The sequence below is a fragment of the Nesoenas mayeri genome (genome assembly GCF_963082525.1).
Source record: "Nesoenas mayeri genome assembly, chromosome: 1".
NCBI classification, from domain to species: Eukaryota; Metazoa; Chordata; class Aves; order Columbiformes; family Columbidae; genus Nesoenas; species Nesoenas mayeri.
Window position 1 is genome coordinate 75,392,531 of NC_137541.1, and position 23,034 is coordinate 75,415,564.

Below are 23,034 nucleotides of genomic sequence, written 5' to 3' on the forward strand. Positions count from 1 at the left end.
AAAATTCACAAGCCAGAAAAGGTGAGATTCATCTGAACAAACAAAGATGTCCACATCTGAACTAGCCATTCTAGTCCTTCTTGGAGGAAAGATGCCACTTCTAGGGTGATTCATCTCAACCTAAAATAGATTCCTACAGTTGGTTAGATGAAATACAACATTTCTAGGGTGATTCATCTCAATTTAAAATAGATTCCTACAGCTGGTTAGATGAAACACAGACCAAGAGTGCCTACCTCTATTCAGTAATTACACAAAAACCAAAGTAACTAGCTCAGATTTGGCTATCTTCTCTGTCAACATCTAATGATAAGTGAGATGAATCCCACTCAAGGTGGCCATAGAACTATCATGCAATTCGTAAACATAACAGCCACAGACAGCACTTGTTTGTGTCAGATTCAAGTTTAAGTCCAAGACAGTTTTTCAAAATTATTGCCTTAATTATGCACTGCTACCTCATGACCCACTCACCCCCCTATAAAAGGTTACCTTTCTGACTGGGTTTAATCCTCATAGGCTTTCCTAAAATATTACTTTACTATTAAAACACTATTTAGACTTTTTAGAACCGTCAAAAAGAAATCATACAAGATACACATAAGCACTCCAAAAATCAGCAGAAAAATACAAGTCATGTAAGTATTCCTAAATTAATAGAATTTTTAATTTAATCAGTTTAAAAAAGAACACTGAAATCTATCTATCAGGACATTACAGTAAAATACACTTGAAATAAAATGTCAATGAATAAGTACATTTATGAAACCTTTGGGAGGCACTCTTCATAGTCTGTGAATAAATGTACACAGCAGACCTGGAGAATTACTCAAGCTCTGCAGCTGCTTGAGTTAACAGTGTGGTAACACTGGCACAACCTTCCTAAGAATAAGAAGGTACATTCAATCCAGCTTCTTATTTTGAAACATTTTCTGGCAGAATGAAAGGAGAAGAAAAAAAGCTGCTTTGAACTGAAATTTCTAAGACCACAGACACATATTTCCTAAAGTTTGAAAGAAAAAAAAAAATCTGTTAGAAGTTTTGTATAATCAGACTATTAAAGTGTGTATTTTCCAAATGTATATTCCTGGCATACATAAAAACCTTTAGCTAGAAGTTAAAGCTTTGACAAGTTTAAAGTCAAAATTATGTTAGAAGTGACTATCATTAAAGTAGCACATAAGAGTTCTTTATTCTAACTAGATGAGTTATTAAAATAGAAATCTACTTGCACAAGCTATAATGCTATGTCTACAGTCGTAATTACAATGGCACAACAGCAACAGGTCAGTAGAGAGAAGCAGCTGGTGCAGAAGCCCCTGTTTCTAATTTGTAAGTAGTTCAGGGAGCTTACACTAAATCACATCTAGTCTGGTTCACTGGGCCAAAAATCCTTACAATGCATGTTTTAACATTGTCTGAGAACAAACCACTGGCTCAGTCCGTTATGGTTGGAGTTGGAGTACGTCTGGTATGTGCCTGGAGTAGCACTAACCTCGCTACAATAAGATTCTGGCTGAGTTTCTTCTGAAACGAGTCTAGTTCATTTATACCAAAGTGTTTCTGGAAACCAAATCAATGAGCAGTAAGTGGGGATGAGTGGGGATTCAGTTCAAACCAACACTATTGCTCTGAACCAAAACATTCATGTGCACACAGCCTCTGAGCACTTCCTTGGTTTCAAGGTCTCAGTCTAAAGTCCTTAGGACTGTAGTCAGGCAAAGAAGCAGAGATGATACACACAAATCTAGGCACACAAGCCACCTAATTTTTCTAAATAGAGATACTACCCAAGACAACAAATTAGATTCTTAAATTTTTTCCCAACCGACATGCTGGTTTTTAAGATATCTCTCTGATTACCTAAGCAATTACAGATACATCTGCGTATACATGCATGCACACACAGAGGATAGCTAGAGAGCCAAATAAATTCAAATAACTCGATGTCACGTAGATTTCTTTATTTTACTATGGAGTTATTTTTCTAAAATGGTTTTAATGAATTCTTACTGCAGTTTTTCATTAGAAAACAATACAATTATACCTATATCCTATATAAATACAGTAAGATGTGAGGAAAAAAGTTACAGGTGCTGTGATACGCATCCCTTTACAGATCCTGCAGATCTGAACACCTATAAAACAAAGAACCATATTTTCTAAACAGGGGTGAGAACTGTATTAAATATTCTCTCCTCTAGGTGAACCTGCTTTAGCAGGTGGGTTGGACTAGTTTATCTCCAGAAGTCCCTTCCAACCTCAGCCATTCTGTAATTCTTTTTATTTATTTATTTTAGAGCTTTAAAATAGGCCATGAAAATCACCTTCAAGCTAGTTACAGCAAGTCTGGCATCCAGATCATAGCCCACAGCATATTCTCATTGAAAGGTGGGGCAACAATTTTCATCGGGGTTAAGCTGTGAAAACAGTAGAAATGTACTGTCTAAAACAGGGGTTTTTTCCCCAAATTTTATAAGCATGTGTAAAGCAGGAGCAAGATACAGAGACCTTAGTAACAAAACCATCTTATGAACAATACCATACAGAGAATAAACTCTTCTAGATTAACTTAACATTGGATTTGGTTTTAATATCACAAAACAATGAAAGGAAAAATTATATCATCCTGAATTAGAGAAATTTCAATCAAACATTAGAGACAACTGATTACTTCCTGCATCTATATTTACTTACTTTCACTGTTCAGAAGAAAGTAGTCAAGAATCACAACTTACCAATTAAATAACACATTTACTTAAGAGATTTCAGACACCAAATATTCGGCCCAACTTATCAGTGTATTAAAAAGTACGACTGTAACCAGCTAATGAAAAGATACTACATAAGGCCTTGAAAGGCTACCCTGCCTTCCCAGTCACTTTCAAGCTGAAACCAGGTCGCTGATAGAAATCCAGTCTTGTGTATTGTAGCTCATTATTGGAGAAAAATAAAACAAAAACAAAACAACTCTCAAATCATATAATGCTAAAGGAACAGATGGTAGGTATTTTCTTGTAAGTTTTTGATTCATACTACTGTATAATACTGATTCGCATCAAGTCAGCTGCAGAACTTCCATGGTTTCATCTGGTCCTGGAAACCAAACAGGGAATTTTCAAGGTATCCACAATGATTCACTTCTCAATCACCCACCAATTTTTTTTGTCTCACAATGAATTTGATTCTTAGTTGGTGTGAACTGTCCAGTTTAGAGGTTTTTTTTTTCATAATGTGCAAGTACACCAACAATAATGTGTACACTCAAGTAAAAAAAAAAATACTAAGTAGCTAACCTTAGTGTGAACTTATTCCACAAAAATAAGATACATTTATTTTTAAAAAGAATTATTAATAGAAAAAGACTGTTGGTTCAAAATCTGTTAAAAGAATAGGTATACACATGAGCAGCAAAAGAAACAAGAGAGGGGAGGTTCTTTTACAATAAAACATGAAAGCCCAGACATTGATTTCCCAAATCTATTTGTAATGTCTGCACATTTGGGATTTTCTTTATTTTGATTATTTCCTTCCCTTACAGCATGTGCATGATAAAGAAACAGTAAATCATTGCTTTAAACAATTAAACAGATTTCAAAAACTCTACCACAAAAAACCCCCACTTTATTTTCAAACACTGGATTACTTGCCACAAAATTATGCCAGTATTTAAACAATCAAGCAGCAGAGACAGAAAAATGTCAAGTATTTCTAGACAGCCAGGATCCTCATATACACTAAAACACACATAACCCAACACAAGCACAAGTTTAGAAAACACCTACTAAACCTAGAAGAAGTGGTGCTAACTAAACAGAACTGCAGTGATGACTGAAGAGACATTTGCTCACTTCTTGTTTTCCAAACCTCTTGCAAAGCACTCCTTTCTCCTCAGAGAGGGGAAGCAACACACTCATTTCAAAGCAGGAGGAGCACAAACAGCTGGTGTTTCACAATTAGCCTTGTTTTAATAGCAGAAACACGATTAAGAACAAGGAAGGAACATCAAACCTTGGTCACCACACAAGCGTGGGCATCCATACACACACATGTAAAAATCACTATACCTAAAATAATAAATTATGATTACCTACAAGAAGTCGTACTAGCGTTTTAGGAATACATAAACCGGCTGTGTATCAGAATCAGCATGCTGCAGACTAAGCTAAAGAAACAAAAACATTTTTAATCCATATCTATAACAGTAATAAACAGAAGCAGAGAGTGAACACTGTACTTGGTATTTCTCAGTAAGTGCAGAATATAACGCCGGTGCATCCACCCCCGTGCACCTCTACTGAACTCCAGTGGGAGAAACGAGTCAGGGGCTCCAGGTCTTACTTTGGGCCAGAGTTGGTGCAGACTGCGGTGCGTTATTATTAAAACCCACCACCACAGAGCGATATGGGGAACGTGACCGGCCCGACGAGCCCTCACAGAAAGGGTGCGGTGCACCCCACGGACGGCCGTGCCCAGCCCGGGGACACGCAGCCCTGTCCCTGCACCACGGCCACCGACCTCGTAACACCCGCCGCTCAGGGCTCGTCCGTGCCACATCGCGGACAGACAGACGGACACACACACCGCACCCCGCAGGTACCCACGATCGCCCCCCGCCCGCGCTGCAACGCGCCACGCACAGCAGTCGCGGCGGCGCGCGGGGCACCCGCCCAACGGCCGCTCCCCAGCGGCCCCCGCCCCCACCTTCAGCGGCCCGCCGCTCTTCCTCGGCCCCCTTGGCGCTCTCCGCTCCTGCCTCGGCCATGGCGGGCGGCCCCTGCCCCGCTGCACAGCGCCCCTGGCACCGGCGGCATGCAGGAGGTGAACTAAGGTGAGGAGAAGCAGCCCGGCCGGCCGGCCAGCCCGGGGGAGGGCCCGCAGGCGCCCCGCCAGCCTCCCCCTCTCACTGGCGCCGCCTCAGCACCGGCAGCAACTCCTCCATCCCCCGCCCGGCCCGCGGGACACTTCTCGCGAGATTTCGAGCAGGGAGAGGCCGGTGACCGAGGGCGGCAGGTCAGGGATGGCGGCGGAGCGTGGGGCGGTTAGCGGTGTGGCCGCGCCTCGGGCCGGCGTCCTTCCCTCATCCCCACACGGGGGAGGGCTGGAAGTGAAAAGTGGGTGAGTGCTGGCGCCACCCGCGCAGCCCCCATGTAGAGCTCTGAGACCCGCCAAGAAGGTTGTGGTGGTGGGGCAGGCGGCTTTGGTGACACCCCACCTGGAGTCCTGCGTCCAGCTCTGGAGCCCTCAGCACAGGAAAGACATGGACCTGTTGGAGAGGGGCCAGAGGAGGCCACAAAAATGATCAGAGGGCTGGAACAGCTCTGCTGTGAGGACAGGCTGGGAGAGATGGGGTTGTTCAGCCTGGAGAAGAGAGGACTCCAGGGAGACCTTATTGTGTTCTTTCAGTACTTAAAAGAGGCCTGTGAGAAAGATGGGGACAGACTTTTTAGCAGGGCCTATTACAACAGGACAAGGGGTGATGGTTTTAAACTAAAGGAGAGGACATTCAGGCCAGACATGAGGAAGAAATTTTTTACAGTGAGGGTGGTGAAACACTGGCCCAGGTTGCCCAGAGAGGTGGTAGATGCCCCATCCCTGGAGACATTCCAGGCCAGGCTGGACAGGGCTCTGAGCAACCTGATCTAGTTGAAGCTGTCCCTGCTCATTGCAGGGGGTTGGCCTACATGAGCTTTGAAGGTCCCTTCCAACGCAAGCTATCCTATGATTCTATGCACCAGCCACTGTGAGGAACGTTTAACAAAAGAATGTTGTTTTTACAAAACTAGGGAGCTGGTGCCTGACCCCAGCCCAGGGAGGAAGGACTGAGAGACATCAGACTATGAATCATTAATGTACAACAAAGTCTCTTCAGACTAAAATTAGAATGCATACTGATATATGTATCTACAAGTTAATCTAGGGGGAAGGGTATCCAAAGGGCCAGGAACCCGTATTTTAAATAGGTTGATGAGGGGAAGGGTATTGTTCAAATTAGATGAATGAAATATGTAAACTGAGGCAGGTGTTGGATAGTCTGTAAACCCTGAATTACCCAACCAATGGGGAACAGGAGAGGGAAATTGCAGCTGGGATTTGGGGGGATATAAGCAGGGGCTTTTTGCCCTATTACATGTGCCTACCTTTAGGTAGAACCCTTGATCTTGCAGAATCGTTATTAAAATAGGCTTTGCTGAGAGATCCTGTCTGGGTCTATTATATTTGCAAGGTAATTGTTTCCGACAGCCATGTTGAATACATGATAGTGTCACCGCTCCCTTCTGGCACACTGGAGAGCCAGCAGAGGTGCAGGCCGCTTCTGGCCTTTGCGTTGTGAGGCAAGTCCAAAAACTGCTGTGTCTCGGTCTGAGTACTTGCTGCATTTTCAGGGCATGGTGCAGAGGAGACCTCTGAGGAAGAATCAGGATCTTGGAATAATTTTGGTGGGAGAGGCCTTTTCAGGTCATCTGGTCCAGCAGGGCAGAGAACAGTCACACATATCAATAAAAATAACATAAAAATAGGCTTACATTTTACCAGTATACTAAGTTGTGTTAATAGACCTGGATTGCACTACATGCTGGGGCTGTAGGTGTGGTTTTTGCTAATATCGGACATGTGCTTTTGAAGTCAATCTACCCTGTGGCCTCACTGTGCTTAGGTTCACATCCTGGAATACTCTTGGTATGTGCGAATTATATTCCTTTTTCATGAAGACCTCAAGATGCACTTCTGAATGATTAATGTGCTCCAGCTGTTAACAAGCATTCGCTCCACAAGTCCCCACTGGAGCTACTCTGAAATGAAACCTCTGGAATGTATAACAGTATGTGCACCAGGACCTCAGAAATGCCAGTTCCACTTGGCAGAAGCGCTCTTACAGTCCTACCCTGCTTGTTAATGCTGATGTAACTTGTGCTTGCTCAGTTCCAACTGTAGGTGTGGCAGAATAGGCTGTCGCCTGACACTCGCACATTCTTCCCTGTGCCATCTTCACGGGCTGCACGTGTGCCTGCCAAACTCAGGTATGAGGGGAGTTGCATGTACAGTGTGGCTGTTATCACCTACCAGCAAGGCTGGATCCGGATGATCAGTGACCTGAGTGAAGGAAGGAAGTACAACTTCGGCAGTTGTACTGCACAATGGTCTTTCAGAGCTTCTTTCTGTTAGCCACGGGGGTTCCTTTGGAACTAACAAAAGTAGGTGTAATACTTTGCAAAGTATATTATGTTCTTTTGTCATCTGTTCTAATGGTTAATACCTAGCTTGTTAAAATGTGTATCTTTAAGCTGCAGTGAAGTTATTTTTGGAAAGGGTCCTGGAGACATAATAAAATTACTCTTAAGATAAAAAGAAAAGCACCTTTTCTTAAAGGTGAAAAAGGAGGTGTGACTAAAGACACAAAAAAGGTGCACTTGTTTTTAATAAAAGCAAGAATATTTTACACAATTATTTCATCTTTGACTACATTATGCTGAGGGGAAATATGTATGTGAATGCCAGTTATCTGTCCAGGTCAAAGGAGGTTGTAAGTATGCAAAGGGTTAAAACAACCATATGGGTTATGAAATTGCTCTTGCAGACATAAATTGCTCGAAATATAGTTTTCTGAAAGGCTCTTTTGTTCAAGAGGATAGTTACATGCAATGGAACAATGAATCTGGAGCTGTAGAAACAGTGTAGACAGACTCTTGTAGTAATGTTTATAAGCACCTCGCCACTGGTGGTGAGACTACAGGCAATTATGGTTATTTATAAAATTACAAGAAACTGTTTACTGTTGACTCTCTTAAACAAAAAGAGGGGCACACTTTTTCATAAGATACTTTTTTCCTGATTGCAAATCCACATTTTCATCTCAGAATTTTAAGTTACACGTAATCCCACAGTTACTATTGCAATGATATATAAATTCCACCATGCTGAGTTCAGTTGATCTTACAGAATTTGTATTGGAGAAAAACAATTACAAACTACTTCTGTCCTACTGAAAGAAAAAGCAGTAGAAGAGCTAAAAAGCAGGAGTTAGTGTTGCTACCTTTTAGAAAATCATTGTTGTTAATACACATTTGTTTTATTCATATACTACAACTGATATTGAAAAAAAATTCCAAGAGTTTGTTCATAGAAAGCTTTAAGCTTCCATTTCATGTTTGGCCCTGCTAAAATGCTCTTTTGTCCCGATTTTGAAGATGGGAGCTTCCTCTACCTGGTTTGCATCATCAGTGGACACGCAAATGATGAGAGTTCAGAAAAGTGTGTCAGCCACACTGACCAAAAATGGTTCGGAGACTCAGTAGCCACGAGAAGGTGAAGATGACCATTGTCATAAAGCTCAGTGAATTAAAGATTGAAATATTTCCAGAAAATGGCTTTAACAAACTTCATAGCTTAACAGCTGTGAAATACAAACTCCATATGGAAACATTCAGCGAGGATACTCAAAACTTAGTAGCTTGTTTTTTGTGGGTTTTTTTGTTTTGTTTTGTTGGGGTTTTTTTTTATTTGGTTGGTTGTTTTTGGGGAGTTTTTTATACTGACTCACTAGAAAGAGAGCTAATGGACCTTCACATTTTATTTTAATATTTTTATTGCAACACTAGAAGTAATTAAATGAACACAGAAATTTTCGGCACTTTATGATATGTCTATGTCAGAAAATCAGATCGATAATGCCAATTCATTAACACAAATTTTAAGCATAATTTATTATACTTGTTTCTTATTCAAAGGTGATGATTGGTCTTTTCATTGAACATTTCATACATTTCATATGTAGCATATAGTTAGCCTGGAGCCTTGGCAGAGCAGGATCCCAGTTTATGTAAGGCACTGATTTTGAGTAGGCCACACTTGGTACTTTTGCCCTGTTTTCAGGTGAGCACTTTCTCTCGAGGAGCTTTTAGCTATAAAATAGAAAACAGAATGCTTTATGTAAGCCATAGATAGCCTTTTTTTATCCAAACTACTTACATAAATATTTGCTAAAGGGGTAAAAGTAACAATCAAACCTCAGAGTGGTTAAATAATAGCCTGAGACTGAGCAGCTATTGAAAGGTGTTGGTGTTATTAGTCCTTTTCTGTAAGTGATCGATGACATCCAACGCATGGTGCATCTTCACTGTTACACGGGACATGAAGAGCATCCAGCTGGCGTTTCTCTGAGATACCATCCTGAAGAGGAGGCGAATTTCTTTGTCAATTTGCTGAGGCCAAGCAGCCTGCATGCAGGCTGCACTTAAGACACCCATTTCAGAATGACTGGAAAAAGCACTCGCCTCCTCTGAGGGAACACTGAGAGCTTGACCGTGTTATTGAGTGACTTGTATTGCTCCACATAAAAACATACTTACATGAGTGCTTAGGGTGAGCTAGCTTTTTTTTTTTCTACTGAAATGTAATAGCAGTAAACTGAAGTTACTCAGCATACCTCTAAATACAAATACAGATTTTTCACAGACTGCTTTTCCAGAACACAAGTGTTTCTGGTTTCTCCTCAGACCAAGGTATTACATGGCTCAAGGGAATGTAAAGAACAAGACCTGTCTTGGGAATCAAGTACATTTTTGTAGAATACAGGTGAACAGCCTAGCGGGATGAATACAATTTTTTTTTTAAATCTTTTTTTAGTCTGTGGTTTGTGCTTGAAGGTCATTGTGTTACTTTTAAGGGCACCACAAGCAATTTGTTAATTTTGCTATAAATCGTGTGCCTTTGTAGTAGTAGAATCTACTATCACTTGAAAGCAATAGTTCTTCCCCAAATCAGGAAAGCCTTTTGCTTCAAAAATTAGATAAATAGCATAATCATACTGTAATCAGCCAGTGACAAAAATAAGCTGTTTAAAGTTATTTCCACTCAATAATCAGTACAGAAGCAGTTCAAAGAAGGTAAAAAAAGGGCACAAAAGAATTCAGGCTTTGACAGCAACATGCTGTGCTGTGCTGGCACAATAGAGTGAGTGAAGCTGTACGCATTATGGTATGCAGTATGGTATGCAGTATCTCAGACTGGATTGTGATAGTGATGGAGTCTGGCCTTAAAAACCTATGAATCATGGACAGATTCCTTGCATGATGAAACAAGTTTACCTTGAGACGAACTTCCAAATCCTACATGCTCTCCCTCTCTAATTTCAGTATTGGAGCCAGTAGGATGATCAATTTACTTTGTGGTTTTCTAACAAAACTAAAACAAGTAAAAAAGATTAGCATTTTCCAAAGTGCCTTCTTTATTTTTGAGTCCTAGCTGGTGAGGTTCGTGCCCACAAAGTAATTCACTTGCTTGTAACTCTCTTACCTAAAAGTCTCTCAATTTGATGGTGCCACTTTTGATTAAAAACAAAATAATCTTTGGTTTTTCAAAAGCCTTTTCATTCCTAGCAGAATCTGGTATTTTCTGGATGCCTAACAGGAGCTTAATACCTGATGTCTCTGAAAAACAGTATTGCTTTTACAAATCTATACAAGGATTAAAAAAAAAAATGCTTTTGGGGCCTGTTGAAATGAAAAGCAAATGAAATGTGCCCATGGTGGACAAGTGGTGGTCCCCAAGCAGAGTCCTGCATCTCTAGGATCAGTGAGGTCCCACCCAGTGCCTTTTCTGCTGTGGCTAAAAGAAAACATAACCAGCTGTGAGGGCAGCGCATCTCCAAGGACAAAACACCTTTTCTTGGGTTTGCACAAAACCAGTCGTTGAACCTCCAAGCTGCAATCGTCTCATCCATCTTGGCCGCAAAGGTCCCGATAACAATGCATTATGTCGATGTCTGAAAAGCTTCTCCTTGGCTGAAGTAGTCTTGTCACCCGCAGTACAGATTCCTGGTCTTTTCAAGTGTTAACAGCCTCATATTAAACACCACAAAGATACAGGAACGTGAACCACCTTCCATCCTGTGCCTCTTGGTTGAGACACAGCTGAAAAGCAAAACCTAACAACTGCTGCACAGAGTGACCCCTGAGTCTGTTTAGCAGAACTGTGCCGGTTGAATGCATCAAGTACATTGTTCACTGCCCGTGAACTTCACAAATTGAGAAGTCATGCCGATCTGTCTGCTTCCTGGAACATGTAAAATCCATACTCGGGCTCAAGTATGTACTATGCTGTTTCAGAAAAAGGCATTTAAAAGTTTCCTTGAGGCATTGGTTGGATTTTGTTTATTAAAAAATAGGTAATGTTTTCTTCTTTAATAGCAGTACCATGCGAATTTCTCAGCATTGTATTTGAAGCCCAAAGGCATCCTCTTCATGGATTGCTTTTCAACCAATTGAATTGTACAGATTGTAAAATCTTTTTGTCTCATTTGTAAAGAACATAAAAGCACGAGCAAACAGCTTGCTTTTGAGACCATACTTGTTCACTGGTTCCTTTGGGCTTCAAATCCTTTAGATAGGGATCTTTTGCTGACGTCAGTGGGAGCTGGATGAGACCTCAAAGGCAGCCTGCTGGATTGAAAATCTTGAGATGAGTGTCTAGTTTACAAGTGATTCACTCTGTCATGATCAAAGTCACTGAAGTTCTTATCTGATAATTCGTTATTATTAAATAGATATATTGAAGTCAGAAGTAGGCTTTGTTGGGAAATCAAGTGTCCGAGACTAGCAGAGGTATTGCAGTTATGTCCTAACACTAAGGATTTGTGTGTTCAAATTGGTGCTCCCATTTCGCGTCTCAAAAGTTTTGCGGATGGCTGCATGAGCACAGACATGGCCTGGGGGAACATTTTGGCACCTGCTTCCCGTTGGAGCTCCATTACCTTCATATTGTGGCCCATACATCTGTACTGAGGGGCAGATTCTGCTTACAGCCCTGGAAGGAAACAAGATGTTATACAGAATGGGTGTGTATGTAACACTTGCTATCTGTATCTGCCATCTCTTTCTCAAAATGTGGAGCAGGGGCTGTGGTTACGCTTTTGCACAACAGCTTCAAGGTCACAGCGCTTACTCTACTGATGAGCTGACCTCTCAACATCGTTTAGTTTTGTGGGCAGGAAATATAGAGGCAAGAGCAAAGATTTTTGGTCTTTGGAAGAGGGAGGGTGGGCAGAGACACCCAGGGGGCCAGGAACAGCAACCAAGGGAAGGTGGAATGCCCAGGGACAGCATGTGCAGAGAGCCACGTATTCCTGGAGAAGAGAGAAGCAGCAGCAGATGGTGCCTCACTAGAAACAGATTAAAGCAGTTGGTACAGAAACGAGATGTGGCACCAAGGGTCGCTTCCAATCAGAAACAAACTGTTCCTAGCCGAGCTCTGACTCTATTGGGAAATGAAAAGCCTGGGTTAATTTCCCTCTTCAACACGAGAAGGTTCAAGCCTACATACCCCATTTCCCTACAGAAACCTCCGTGCTATCAAATAAACCTGGAGAGAGAGAGTGGGAGAAGTAGGAGGTGGTGAGACAGACTCTCTCTGCATGAGTAAAGATTCACTGACTGTGGAAGTGTTCCTGTGCCATGAAGTGTACAAATCCCAGTGCCATTACTATTGAAAAAATAATTTGCTCATTGTATTATATATACATTGACGTGCCCTTCTCTGGCATTGAACTGCCCCAATAGTTAAAGCACCTGTTATCTTTCAGATGGCGACGACTTTTAAGCAGAGTAGCATTCTGTGCATGGCTGACACGTTATCGTCTACTGGCACTCACATTTAAAACATGCTTTCATCTTTGAAATTCAGGTGTAGAATAGACATTTTAGAACACCTCTGTGATGTTCAAAATTTACATGCGTGATGGAGAAAATTACCTTAAGGAAGTAGATTAAGCAATGCCTGAACGGCAGAAGTCACCATTGTCTAGTCCACACTAAAACCACTATTGTCATCCCTCCCAACAGCGAGACAGACAGACTGTTTTGAATGCTCCTCTCTCCATAGGAAGACTGTCAGAAAGGCATTTTATTGTTGAAAGTGTAATTGTTTTCCTTAGGGAAAAGGCACACTTTGTATAAGAATTAAAAAAAAAATGAAAAATGCACCACAGATATTTGCAGTGTGATTTATAAACAATACATTAAAGTGGTTGATTAAAAAGAAAAACATCTCTGCACATGCTGAAGGCATAGCCTTTATACTTACCATCAAAGTTCTAGGGTTTTCTTGAGGAATACTCAATTTAGTAACACAAGGATATAAAGAACTAAGCCTGCATTTCCTTATGATATGTAGCTCTGAGATATCTGGTTACTGGAAGAAAAGTGTAGTCCCATTCAATAGAATTCATAAAATTCTGTTAAAATTGTGTCATTTACTGAGAGCAGCAGTTCTCTGGTAGAAGGCTGTTATTCACTGGAGGACCCCAGATAAGGCCAGTCAGCAGCTGCGAGCTCCTCTTTGCTTGCAGCTGCTCAACTCTGTAATCATTTTTTACATGACTATTTCACAACTGCATCTGCTCCCGCTGCTCTAAACTCAGCAAGGAGCTGGGAACAGTAGGACAAAATCATTTCTATAGTGAATCAAAGGACACAACGGCCCATGGAAGGCTTTCTTGAATAAATTATGGCCTACAGGGAGGAAAATTTGAGGTCCTTTGTGAAGAGCAAGAACCAGTTTAGAAGCAGTTTCATGGGACTGCAGTTGGTACAACCTGGGCAATTTTTGTGATCTCTACTTTCTGCCTGGGAGTAGCGACACTGGGGTTATCACTGTCCATGGAATTCAAGATGAGAATATACAAAACGGTGTCTCAATTCCCTAGATGTCTCCCGTTTTGGAAGTAAAACAAATCCAGTACACCGGTGTGAAAAAATAAATACCACAACTTTACAAAAAGAACGCTACTTTTATTTCAAATGCTGTAAAAAGCCTCATATAAATTTTTATAATGCTTCTATGTAACTTTCCCAACCACAACTAATGAAACAGTCTAGGAAAAATATAGCAGTTGCCATTTCGACTCCAAGAACGAGCTGCTGTAATATATCAACATTAAAAGGACAAGGTACAGTATGTTACAATGCTTGTAATTGCTCGCATTATTGAAAAAGTGAGAGCACTTCCTAAGCATTAAGAGTATAACCGGGCTGAACTGCAGTATTCCCTACTTGCTGTCGCAGAGGAGGAAAGTCACCTCTTTAGAAGGAGCCGGCGCAACACCCTTTGTACTGCTTATGCCCATTTATCCTGGTAGTGTGGAGAGCTTCCAGCAAGCCCCTTTGCACTTCGGTGGAGTCACCCACGTCAGATGCTGTTATTCCATACTGTATCCAACGGCTCAGGTGTTTAACAATTGACCTATAAAAATAACACTTATATAACTCTCCAGCAAGGCAAATTTTAACAGTGCAAATGCAGTATCAACAATATTTGATTTATGAATGCTGGCAAATTTTGTTTTTTAACTCCTTTTGCACATGAAACAACCTCTGCTGGTGTCCTGTGCCTAAGGCCACTCACGCTGACTGGAGATGGAACAAAGTGCAAAAGCTCAGCTGCATTTCCCCAATCCAAGCTTCCTCCCCAGTTTCAGGGTCTTCAGATCCAGAATTTGGATTCAGGCTCACCACTTCCGTCAATGCACTCGAGTTCTCCCCGCTGGAACAGGTTAACTTCCCAGCAAACCTCTGGTAACAATTTGCATACACAATTCCGCATTTTAACAAAAGTTAACACAACGTACTTCCAGAAAATAAACTTTCACATGGTTGCAATCATCAAGCCATTTCAGGATCTTTGGTACTTCAAGAATAAGAAAAATAAATGGCACAATGACAAACATCGCCAAAGGAAAAAAAACACAACCATCCAAAGGAATATGACAAAAATAACAAACGATATGTTGCACTTCTGTTTTTTGAGAGCCAGTGTAGATAAACCTTGTGTTCTCTTTAATCTTTTGCAGTGTCACAGTTTCACCTTAAAATAAAATAATCTATCATCCTAAACGCAGTAGTTAATATTTTGTATAACTTGAGTTACTGATTAAAATAATGCTATGTTTAAAAAAAAAATCAGCTACCACAATACAGGAGGTTATGCTAAGTAGGCTGCAAGCTGTTTCCCTATGGATATAACTCCTATGTGAGCACTGATATGATTAATAATCCGCATTTTTAAATGAGTATTATCTTTAGTGTTACAAATATAAGGGTTGAGCTTCTTCCCAAGTTTGTAAACCAGTGAGTATGTACAGACATAGATGTTTAATAGATAGCTTTAAATTAAGTGTGTATTTATCTCCCCTCCCACAGGGCCCACTGGGAAAAAAAAAATCACCAGTATTACTGAGCATTTGCAGTTTCCATGAAACTTCTCTTGTCTTACCAAGTTCAAGCAAAGACTTATTTTTCTATTATGCAAATAGGGTAACTGTAGTCTTTTGAAACGTGTTGTTCGCAGGAATTCCACTTCTGGTGCACATAGTGCCCACGGATGACACTGGAAATTAAAACTAATGAAAATTCTCTTTTGAATAGCAGTGCCCTTTGGGGCCAAGTTTACATCTTGGATATTTTCTGCCCAAGCTCCCCTGTCTTGATAGAACAGATTGAAGGTCTTAGAAAAGGCATCTCCTTCCTGTGAAGCCTCAGAAGCTACTAGGGCATGAGCAGAATGAAGTTTGAAAGTATAAAAGGTGGATTTAAGCGAGTAACTGGTTTTGGACCGTCTTTGGTTGGATAGAAGTTGAGCTTCACTACATTGACAAGGCTGAGAACAACACTGGAGAATTTCAGAGGATCTTGCCCCAGTGGCAGTAAAGGGGTGTTAATTAGTGTAAGGTCTGGGAGGAAAAACTCAGAGATCAATGAGCTGTTCCCACCTAAGACCAGCATTTAGCCAAAAGCTTAGCTTAGCGGTGTTCTGATATAACACTATCTAAATTGGATGGGCCCTGAGGTACTGCCTATTCCTCTTTGATGAGCTAAAGACTAAAATTCTTTGTAGAAATGCAGAATGTAGAAATGTATAAATAACACAGATGCCTGAAGGGAGACAAAATATTGGAAGAAAGGCATCACTGAAGCCCTTGAGGAACCCAGTAACTGTTGGATCAGGGAAGACTACGTGCACATCAGCAAGCCACTGATGCACAGTAATCTTGGTGGTAAATGGTCTTTGATGCAGCAGATGAACACCCCAGTGTGTTTTTTAAAGCCTATAAATAATTCAGAATAGCTGATACCATGGTACCTAACAGCAATAAATATTTTGGTAATGGCTTTATAAATAGTCAGTTCCATTTTGCTAGGGAAAAAAACCCAAAACAAAACAGTCTAATGGAGTCTTCTGTAACTGTATGCCAAAACACCCTGTGCTTCACACCAGTGGGTATTGTGGAGGCTTCAGAGTGCCTTTCACTTGCATTCAGAGGATGAAGACAGCAACAGTGACTCTGCTTGTTCAGCTACCAGGGACTTGTTGATTGCTGTAAACCTCTTTCATAACCAGAAAATGGTATCAAAGATCTCTACTGTGATAGATTCAACACACTGCAGATAATATGCTAGTACAGGCAGAGAGAAATTTGCCAGCAGTGCTGAACTGCTGCTGGGCTGAGAAGCAAAACCACACCCAGCAGAAGGAGGGATTTTTGCTTTAGTTTCCTCAATGTGGGAGAAGGAAAACCATTTCTGCTGTCAGTTTGTCACCATCATGCAGACTGGGTAGAACAGCATTTAGGTGCTCTGCCTGATTCAGTCACGGGGGGTTGTGGTTCCTGGAAACTGGGCTCCAGACTCAGCTGATCCTTTGTAATCCCATGGTCTGCATTAGATGGAGATACCAGAAGCAGATGGAGCCCACAGGAGAGTGAGCCTAGTGGGGTGCTCCATTTCTTCTGGCTTGGCAGAAGCTGCTACAGGGTATTCTGAAATAAAAGGCTAGAGCAGGATCCCTTCTGCCTGGAACTTCTTAGAGACAAAAAAGAAAAAGCAGCAATTGGATCACTTTTCTAGGGTACATTTTACACAGGCAGGAAAGGCTATTTGAATTGTGAGTAGCAAGAAGATGATATGCCTTAGAGGCAGGAATGCAGTCCTGGAAACTCAGCCACCTTTTTAGAATTTGGTATCAGAAAGTTCCCCTTCTGTTAAAAATCCTCATAATTATTATTTACACTCCTTTTTATCTTCTGAAGTTGCCAACAGGCATCATCCTCTTAAGCAGTAATACCCATCAAGTATCATTTAAAGTGGAAATACCACTAAACAGATCATGGGGACTGTCTCACCGCCACACACAGTGCAAAAAGGAAGAAAGAGGAGAAGAGATGATCAGCTGATAAAGCCATCCAGCGAGGAGAAGCGAGGGTAGGCAGGGCACAAGTAGGCCCACAGGACACTGCTATTTAAAAGAATTCAGTGTTGCCACAGCCATGGGTTATCTACAGACCACAACTGGAACAACCTCGAGCAGCTGTTCAGAGAATTTTGCAAATGTGGGCAATGTTTTTTTTTTTATACTGCATATCTAAAACCCACCAGGTAAGCAGTATAATAACAATGCTGCATAAAATGATATGTTTTACTCCCAGGTGGATTAGATGGTTTACAGTACAAACAAAGCCACAGTACAGAGAGGCATAATTAACCGTTATACACACATAGGCAGTGCAGTTACAAAGGGATGTACGTTCCTTTTATTCCAGTACCTTTGTATAATAAAGTTAACAAAAATATTCAAATATTAAAAAAAAAAAAAAAGCCAGCTGGCACTGCCAACTAATTCCTGTAATAGTCTTAGAAATCCTAATCCCGTAGAATTTCCTTGTGAAATTGATGCGCACCAGAGTCAATGTATTGATAACTAATGCCAAGCGGGTCTGGTGATGCAGCTACCTGAGGTTTGTGTTTTAATTTCTTTTGTGGGTTTGCGTTTTGTTTCACAACTTCCCGGCTTTCATGTAGGAAGGGATCGAGCCACGCTGCGTGAGCCCTTCAAACCTCTTGTAGGTATAATTGAGGAAAACCCAGTCTTTGGACTTGTAGTCAGGTTCCGTTGTGTTTGGCACTAGAATTCAGAAACAGAAGTAAAACCAAAACAATTAAAACCAGTGTTGCTCCTGAAAGGACTCTTCACAGAGCACTGACAAACAGTCCTGAACTATTACTTCCCCAGTCAGCAGAAATTCCTTTAAGTAATCCTGTTTCTAATCAGGTCACTTGCCTTTCATCAATGGCCTGAGAAGAGTTACAATTTCAGCACTTACCCCTGAAGCACAAAAGGTTTTTTGTTTCTTTGGGTTTTTATTAGTGTGTCTACACACAGTAACAGACTCCCATACCTTGACAGGAACCTCTAAAACACCCACAGGATATATAGCTACAAAAAACATTTAGGATGCTCCATGCACAACAAACACATACATACCATCTTATCTTCTCCACAAAAAGAGGAAAAAGATATATCTGACTTCTCCCAAGAGAACTACACATATCACACACAAACTACTTCTAGGACTTCCTCCCTGCTCAGAGCTTTTGCGAGGCTTGTACAGCCTCCATTTATTTTATGAACAGCCCAGATGGCTGGCGTGCTGCACTCGGACATGCACTGCAGTGAGCTCCTACATTTAGCTCTGGTTGCTGCTTTTAGTGTTCCATAACAATATTTTCAATCTAAGATGCCCAAAACGTCAATATCAAAGTTCATATATAACATTCTCGGTGATACAGTGGGTCTGAAATGCCAAAACTAATAGAAATGTACTTGGCGTTAACCAAATATGGACTTAAATAGCTTAACTTAGCCGCTGGAGATTGACTGCTTTTGCATTAAAAAGGACAAATTTCTTTGCCATGAAATAAAAGCCACTTAAAAAAAAACAAAAGAAACCAGCTTTTTGATAATTCTTACAATTGTTAGCACATCTACACTTATCTGCCATCAATTAATCATTTTTATGTATCTGCCTATCTTTAAGCCATTAATAATTCATTGAAAACAGTGGGAGCTGGGAGAATTTGGCATGTCAGAGAATCAAGCCTTTTATATGTAAGAATTTCCTACAACTTGCCAAAAGAAATTAACAAAAACTCCCCATAAATGACTTATAGAGGCACTCAGGTTCAGAAATCACGATGTTAAATAAACATCTGTCTGAAAGTTTTTGTGTACAAACACATGAACATTTATGTTTGGCATGAAGCTCAAAAGTCACTAAAGATCAAAAGCAAATCAGTGTGTAATGTTTTAAAAGAATTTGGTTAGAAAGACTGTATGGTAGAAAACTGTACCGTGTTTTCTGTGCTCACTATATGCAAACCATATTTAATAATAGATTTAACTGTTATAATCTGTGGGCTTGGTTCCCCCCCCGCAAAGTTCTAAGGAAGCAGATCGTAAGCTTACACTTATATTTGACAGACAGTCTCTATATCAGGCCTGTATGTTACCTTGATTAGGGTATCAGAAAATTTAATATAAACAACAATAACAGCTGCATCTGCGGAGTTCTCTGATACGTCATAGACATACATTTGGAAATTACAATGGCGGTCTCACCTGGCTGTAAAATATCAGATTCAGGGAATTCATCAAAGTTGGAAGTATCATCAATACTTTTGATTTCTATAGGGATTGCAGCTGGTCTTTCCCTGCAAATAGAAATAAATGCCAGAACAGTGAATACTAAGCTACATTAAGTTCCAGTTTTGTTTAACCTGTCTTTTTAGAGTTACAATATCCCTTTAGTTTAAAGCACAAAGGTTCCACTGAGTCCATCAGAGATGTATCTGACTCGCCTATTTGCTGACATCATGGGGAGATTTATTGGTTTCCTATCTAGCATTACTATCTTCTTGGCAAACTTGGGGAAAACATAATTTTCCCATTAACTGAACGAGCATTCCACATTTATCTACCCTATAGCTATCGCTACAATCTTAGTTGTCACCAAGAATCACTCTGTTTCATAAACCCGGCCTACCCAGCCGAGCAGGATTTTATTTGCATTTGGAGCCATCAGATGTGTTGCTTTACAATTCTAGCGCTCATCAGCCTGGACCTCATCCAAATACCTTTCAGCTGTAGCTCCTATTTCTGACATTGAGTTGCCAGTATCTCTCATCCAAAATGAGTTGGCTCTGACATGTTACTGTTTTATTAGCTCAACGATTAGGCAGCTCTTTAAGAAGTTTCAAGGTGTCTTTCAAAGTTCCTTAAGTGGTCTGTCCCATGAAAGCATTCAAACGGAAACATGGCACTGGGGGAAAGTCATTAATTTACACCTGTAAACTTACTACAGTTGTAATTATCACAATTACAATTAAATCCACGTCCGGGTGGAACGGGAAAACCATTTTGCCAGGCTGCCAACTGTGGCATGAACAGATACGTCACTGCTCTTACTGCTTATTGATGTCTCCACCACTGAAAAGATAAGCTACATCAGGCTTTCTGCACCAGAAAAAAATGAAAGGATAAGATCTGGGCAATCACAAGTCCACAGTATGGATTTTCAGGTAGAAAACTGCAGTATTACTGGAAGAGCAAACCACCTCAAACCTTAAAAAGAGCTGAACAGTTGCCATCATTTCAATTGAAAGTATCTGTGGGGCCACCAGAGTCTGCTCTAAAGATGTTACCACTTCAGGTACATGCAGATTTAGCTCAGAATCTGCAGATGCAAGCTCAGGCTGGAACTGGTTTGGCTGCCTCAACTGGGCCCTCTACCCAGGCTTGGCACAGCAGAATTTGGACACTAAGACTGCGACTCTGAGGTGAGTCGGCGCCACTGCCCAGCAGTCTGTAGACATACCGGTTCACTCAGGTGTAGTATCTGCAACGTGCAGTAAAGACATGCCCTGTGTATTCCTCCTACTTGCTCTTCATCATTCGTTTATTTCCCCTGCATTTTTGAAATAGAGTTTGCTTTTCTCGTGTTCCTATTACAAAAAAAGTCAATTATAGCAATAGCTGCAGAGCCCATTACTATTGGAAGAGGAGCTCTTTGATGGTATCAGAGCATACATCAGGAATAACACAGCCACCCTACCACAATTTCTTTCCATCCTGGGCACTCTGGGGCAATCCAAGGCATCTCAAGACAGTTAAAATCTGATGGGATCTATGAATATCAGCAAGGCCTGAAAACCTTCACTGCCACTCACCTGCTGCCAGTAGCTGCCTTTGAAAATACAAGATAAATTGGAAATTATCATCCTTGACATCATAGTGCATGAAATTCTTGCTTTCATGGCTTTTGTTCTCTATAAAATGTGTATGTGTATATATATATACATACCTGATATGTCCCCAGTCCACTCCTTCAAAAAACGGGTGACTTTTTATTTCTTCTACTCCATTACTACCAATTCTATTTTCTGAGTCAGTACAAAATCTGAAAAAGTAAAAAAAAATAATAAAGAGAAGGTTACAAGAAATGCAGACGGAAGCAACAGCAAATAAAACTGCCATGATATCCTGTAATAGGAATTTGAGGAAGTTCTTTCAAATCATTCCATCACTTGGGGTAAAGTAAAAATAGCCCATTGCCCCTAGGAGAGAAAGGAAATAGTAGAAGCATAATATTGTTAGAGTCCCAAAACAAAAAGTCATTATGACCTTTTCTAAACTGTTACATCCCATCTTCATAGTTTCTAAAAAGCTGCTGCAAGTTCTAGCCCTGCAAGATTAGTTTGGCATGGAGACTCAAGTTCCTACCCCTGAAGACTTCTCTGCATGTTCTCAACTATTTAAAAAATATGTGTTTCCAAATCAACCTAACAGGAACAGACACACTAAGTGAAATAGGACTACTCTCTGAGGTCACACTTCGGAACTGAGCCAGACACATTCAAAACATGCCATGTCCACAGCATACCCTATTCTGCTTGTCATCTCCTCCGTAGAGGTCCAGATGCTGATGGTACAAAGACCCAAGGCCTATCTCTGATGTGGCCCAGCTGCACAACCTCAGCCCAACCTCCAGAAGCAATTGTCAATTTGTGAGAAGCAGCTACGAGAAAGTGCAGAGTCAAGTAAGGTAACAAAACAAATAAACAAAAAAAAGGTGAAATTTGAGACAGAGCTAAGACTGTTGAGATGGATGGAGACTGTTACCTGCTCAAATAAGCAGGAAGAAAAACACCAACAAGGAAAAGTAAAAAAGTCTAAAGAAAAAAACAGGGAGGTGAAAGCTCTCTGACAACAACTCAGCAACATCAGGGATTTGTTCTGGGGAGCAGCAGAGGCTGATCCTTCTCTGGACTGATGTTTGCCTGGACAAGACTGAAGAATCTCATCAAGGAGATGGTGAGCATACCAATGCTTGCCCTAGAAGTTCACTAAATGCTAGCTATCTTTTCTGCATGTCAGCAAAGGTATAATCGCTTTATATTTTTACACTGTCCTTGCAGTCTCTTTGAGGATGGCAAACGGTGTCAACAGTGACACAGACAAGAAGGTTTACAATAACAGAAAAAAAAAGCCTGTGTCAAACAAAAAGTTCTGTCTCGCTGAGCACAGAGTCACCCAATGACCTCCTGAAATTGGGAAGCGCTCGGTAGCATGGGGATGCTGGCCTCCTGCTGCGCTAAGTCAGCTGGCCTTTGTCAGATGAAATCCTGTCTACCCAGATGAGCAAAGCCTCTGGCTGTTGATTTAGTTATCCTGACCTCTTAATTCCTCCACAGGAACACAGCACCCAGATTCACAAGGCACTTTTCACATCAATACATTGCAATATCAAATAAACCACCAAACAACCAACAACCCAAAACAAAACAACCACTTTCTCGCTAGCTATTTAACGTTTCAGCAGGCAATTTAGTAATGCAGCAAGTTAGGCTGTAAACAATCTCCAATTAGAGGTTCTCCTTCCCCTCTACTCTGCCCTGGTGAGACCACATCTGGAATATTGTGTCCAGTTCTGGGCCCCTCAGTTCCAGAAGGACAGGGAACTGCTGGAGAGGGTCCAGCATAGGGCAACAAAGATGATTAAGGGAGAGGAGCACCTCCCTTATGAGGAAAGGCTGAGGGAGCTGGGTCTCTTTAGTTTGGGGAAGAGGAGACTGAGGGGTGACCTTATTAATGTTTATAAATATATAAAGGGTGAGTGCCACGAGGATGGAGCCAGGCTCTTCTCGGTGG

The 23,034-nt window shown here is 41.1% G+C and overlaps 2 protein-coding genes across 7 annotated transcripts in view; both read right to left on the reverse strand.

The window, feature by feature from the left end:
* Positions 1-5,021, reverse strand: part of BMAL2 (basic helix-loop-helix ARNT like 2) — a 37,606-nt gene extending 32,585 nt beyond the window's left edge. For both annotated transcript variants that reach the window (XM_080363572.1, XM_080363573.1), the window contains exon 1: positions 4,705-5,021. In XM_080363572.1, coding sequence (XP_080219698.1) covers positions 4,705-4,765 — 61 coding nt within the window. In that variant the 5' untranslated portion in view covers positions 4,766-5,021. The remainder of the gene's footprint in view (positions 1-4,704) is intronic.
* An 8,910-nt stretch (positions 5,022-13,931) lies between these two features.
* STK38L (serine/threonine kinase 38 like) overlaps positions 13,932-23,034 on the reverse strand; it is a 52,766-nt gene continuing 43,663 nt past the window's right edge. For 4 of the 5 annotated variants that reach the window (XM_080352020.1, XM_080352023.1, XM_080352021.1 and 1 more), the window contains 3 exons: positions 21,188-21,283; positions 19,447-19,538; positions 17,166-17,952 (listed from right to left, as the gene is read on the reverse strand). In XM_080352020.1, coding sequence (XP_080208146.1) covers positions 17,825-17,952; positions 19,447-19,538; positions 21,188-21,283 — 316 coding nt within the window. In that variant the 3' untranslated portion in view covers positions 17,166-17,824. Of the gene's footprint in view, positions 14,568-17,165; positions 17,953-19,446; positions 19,539-21,187; positions 21,284-23,034 lie in introns of those variants that run through there. The other variant, XM_080352024.1, reaches the window with a different exon arrangement.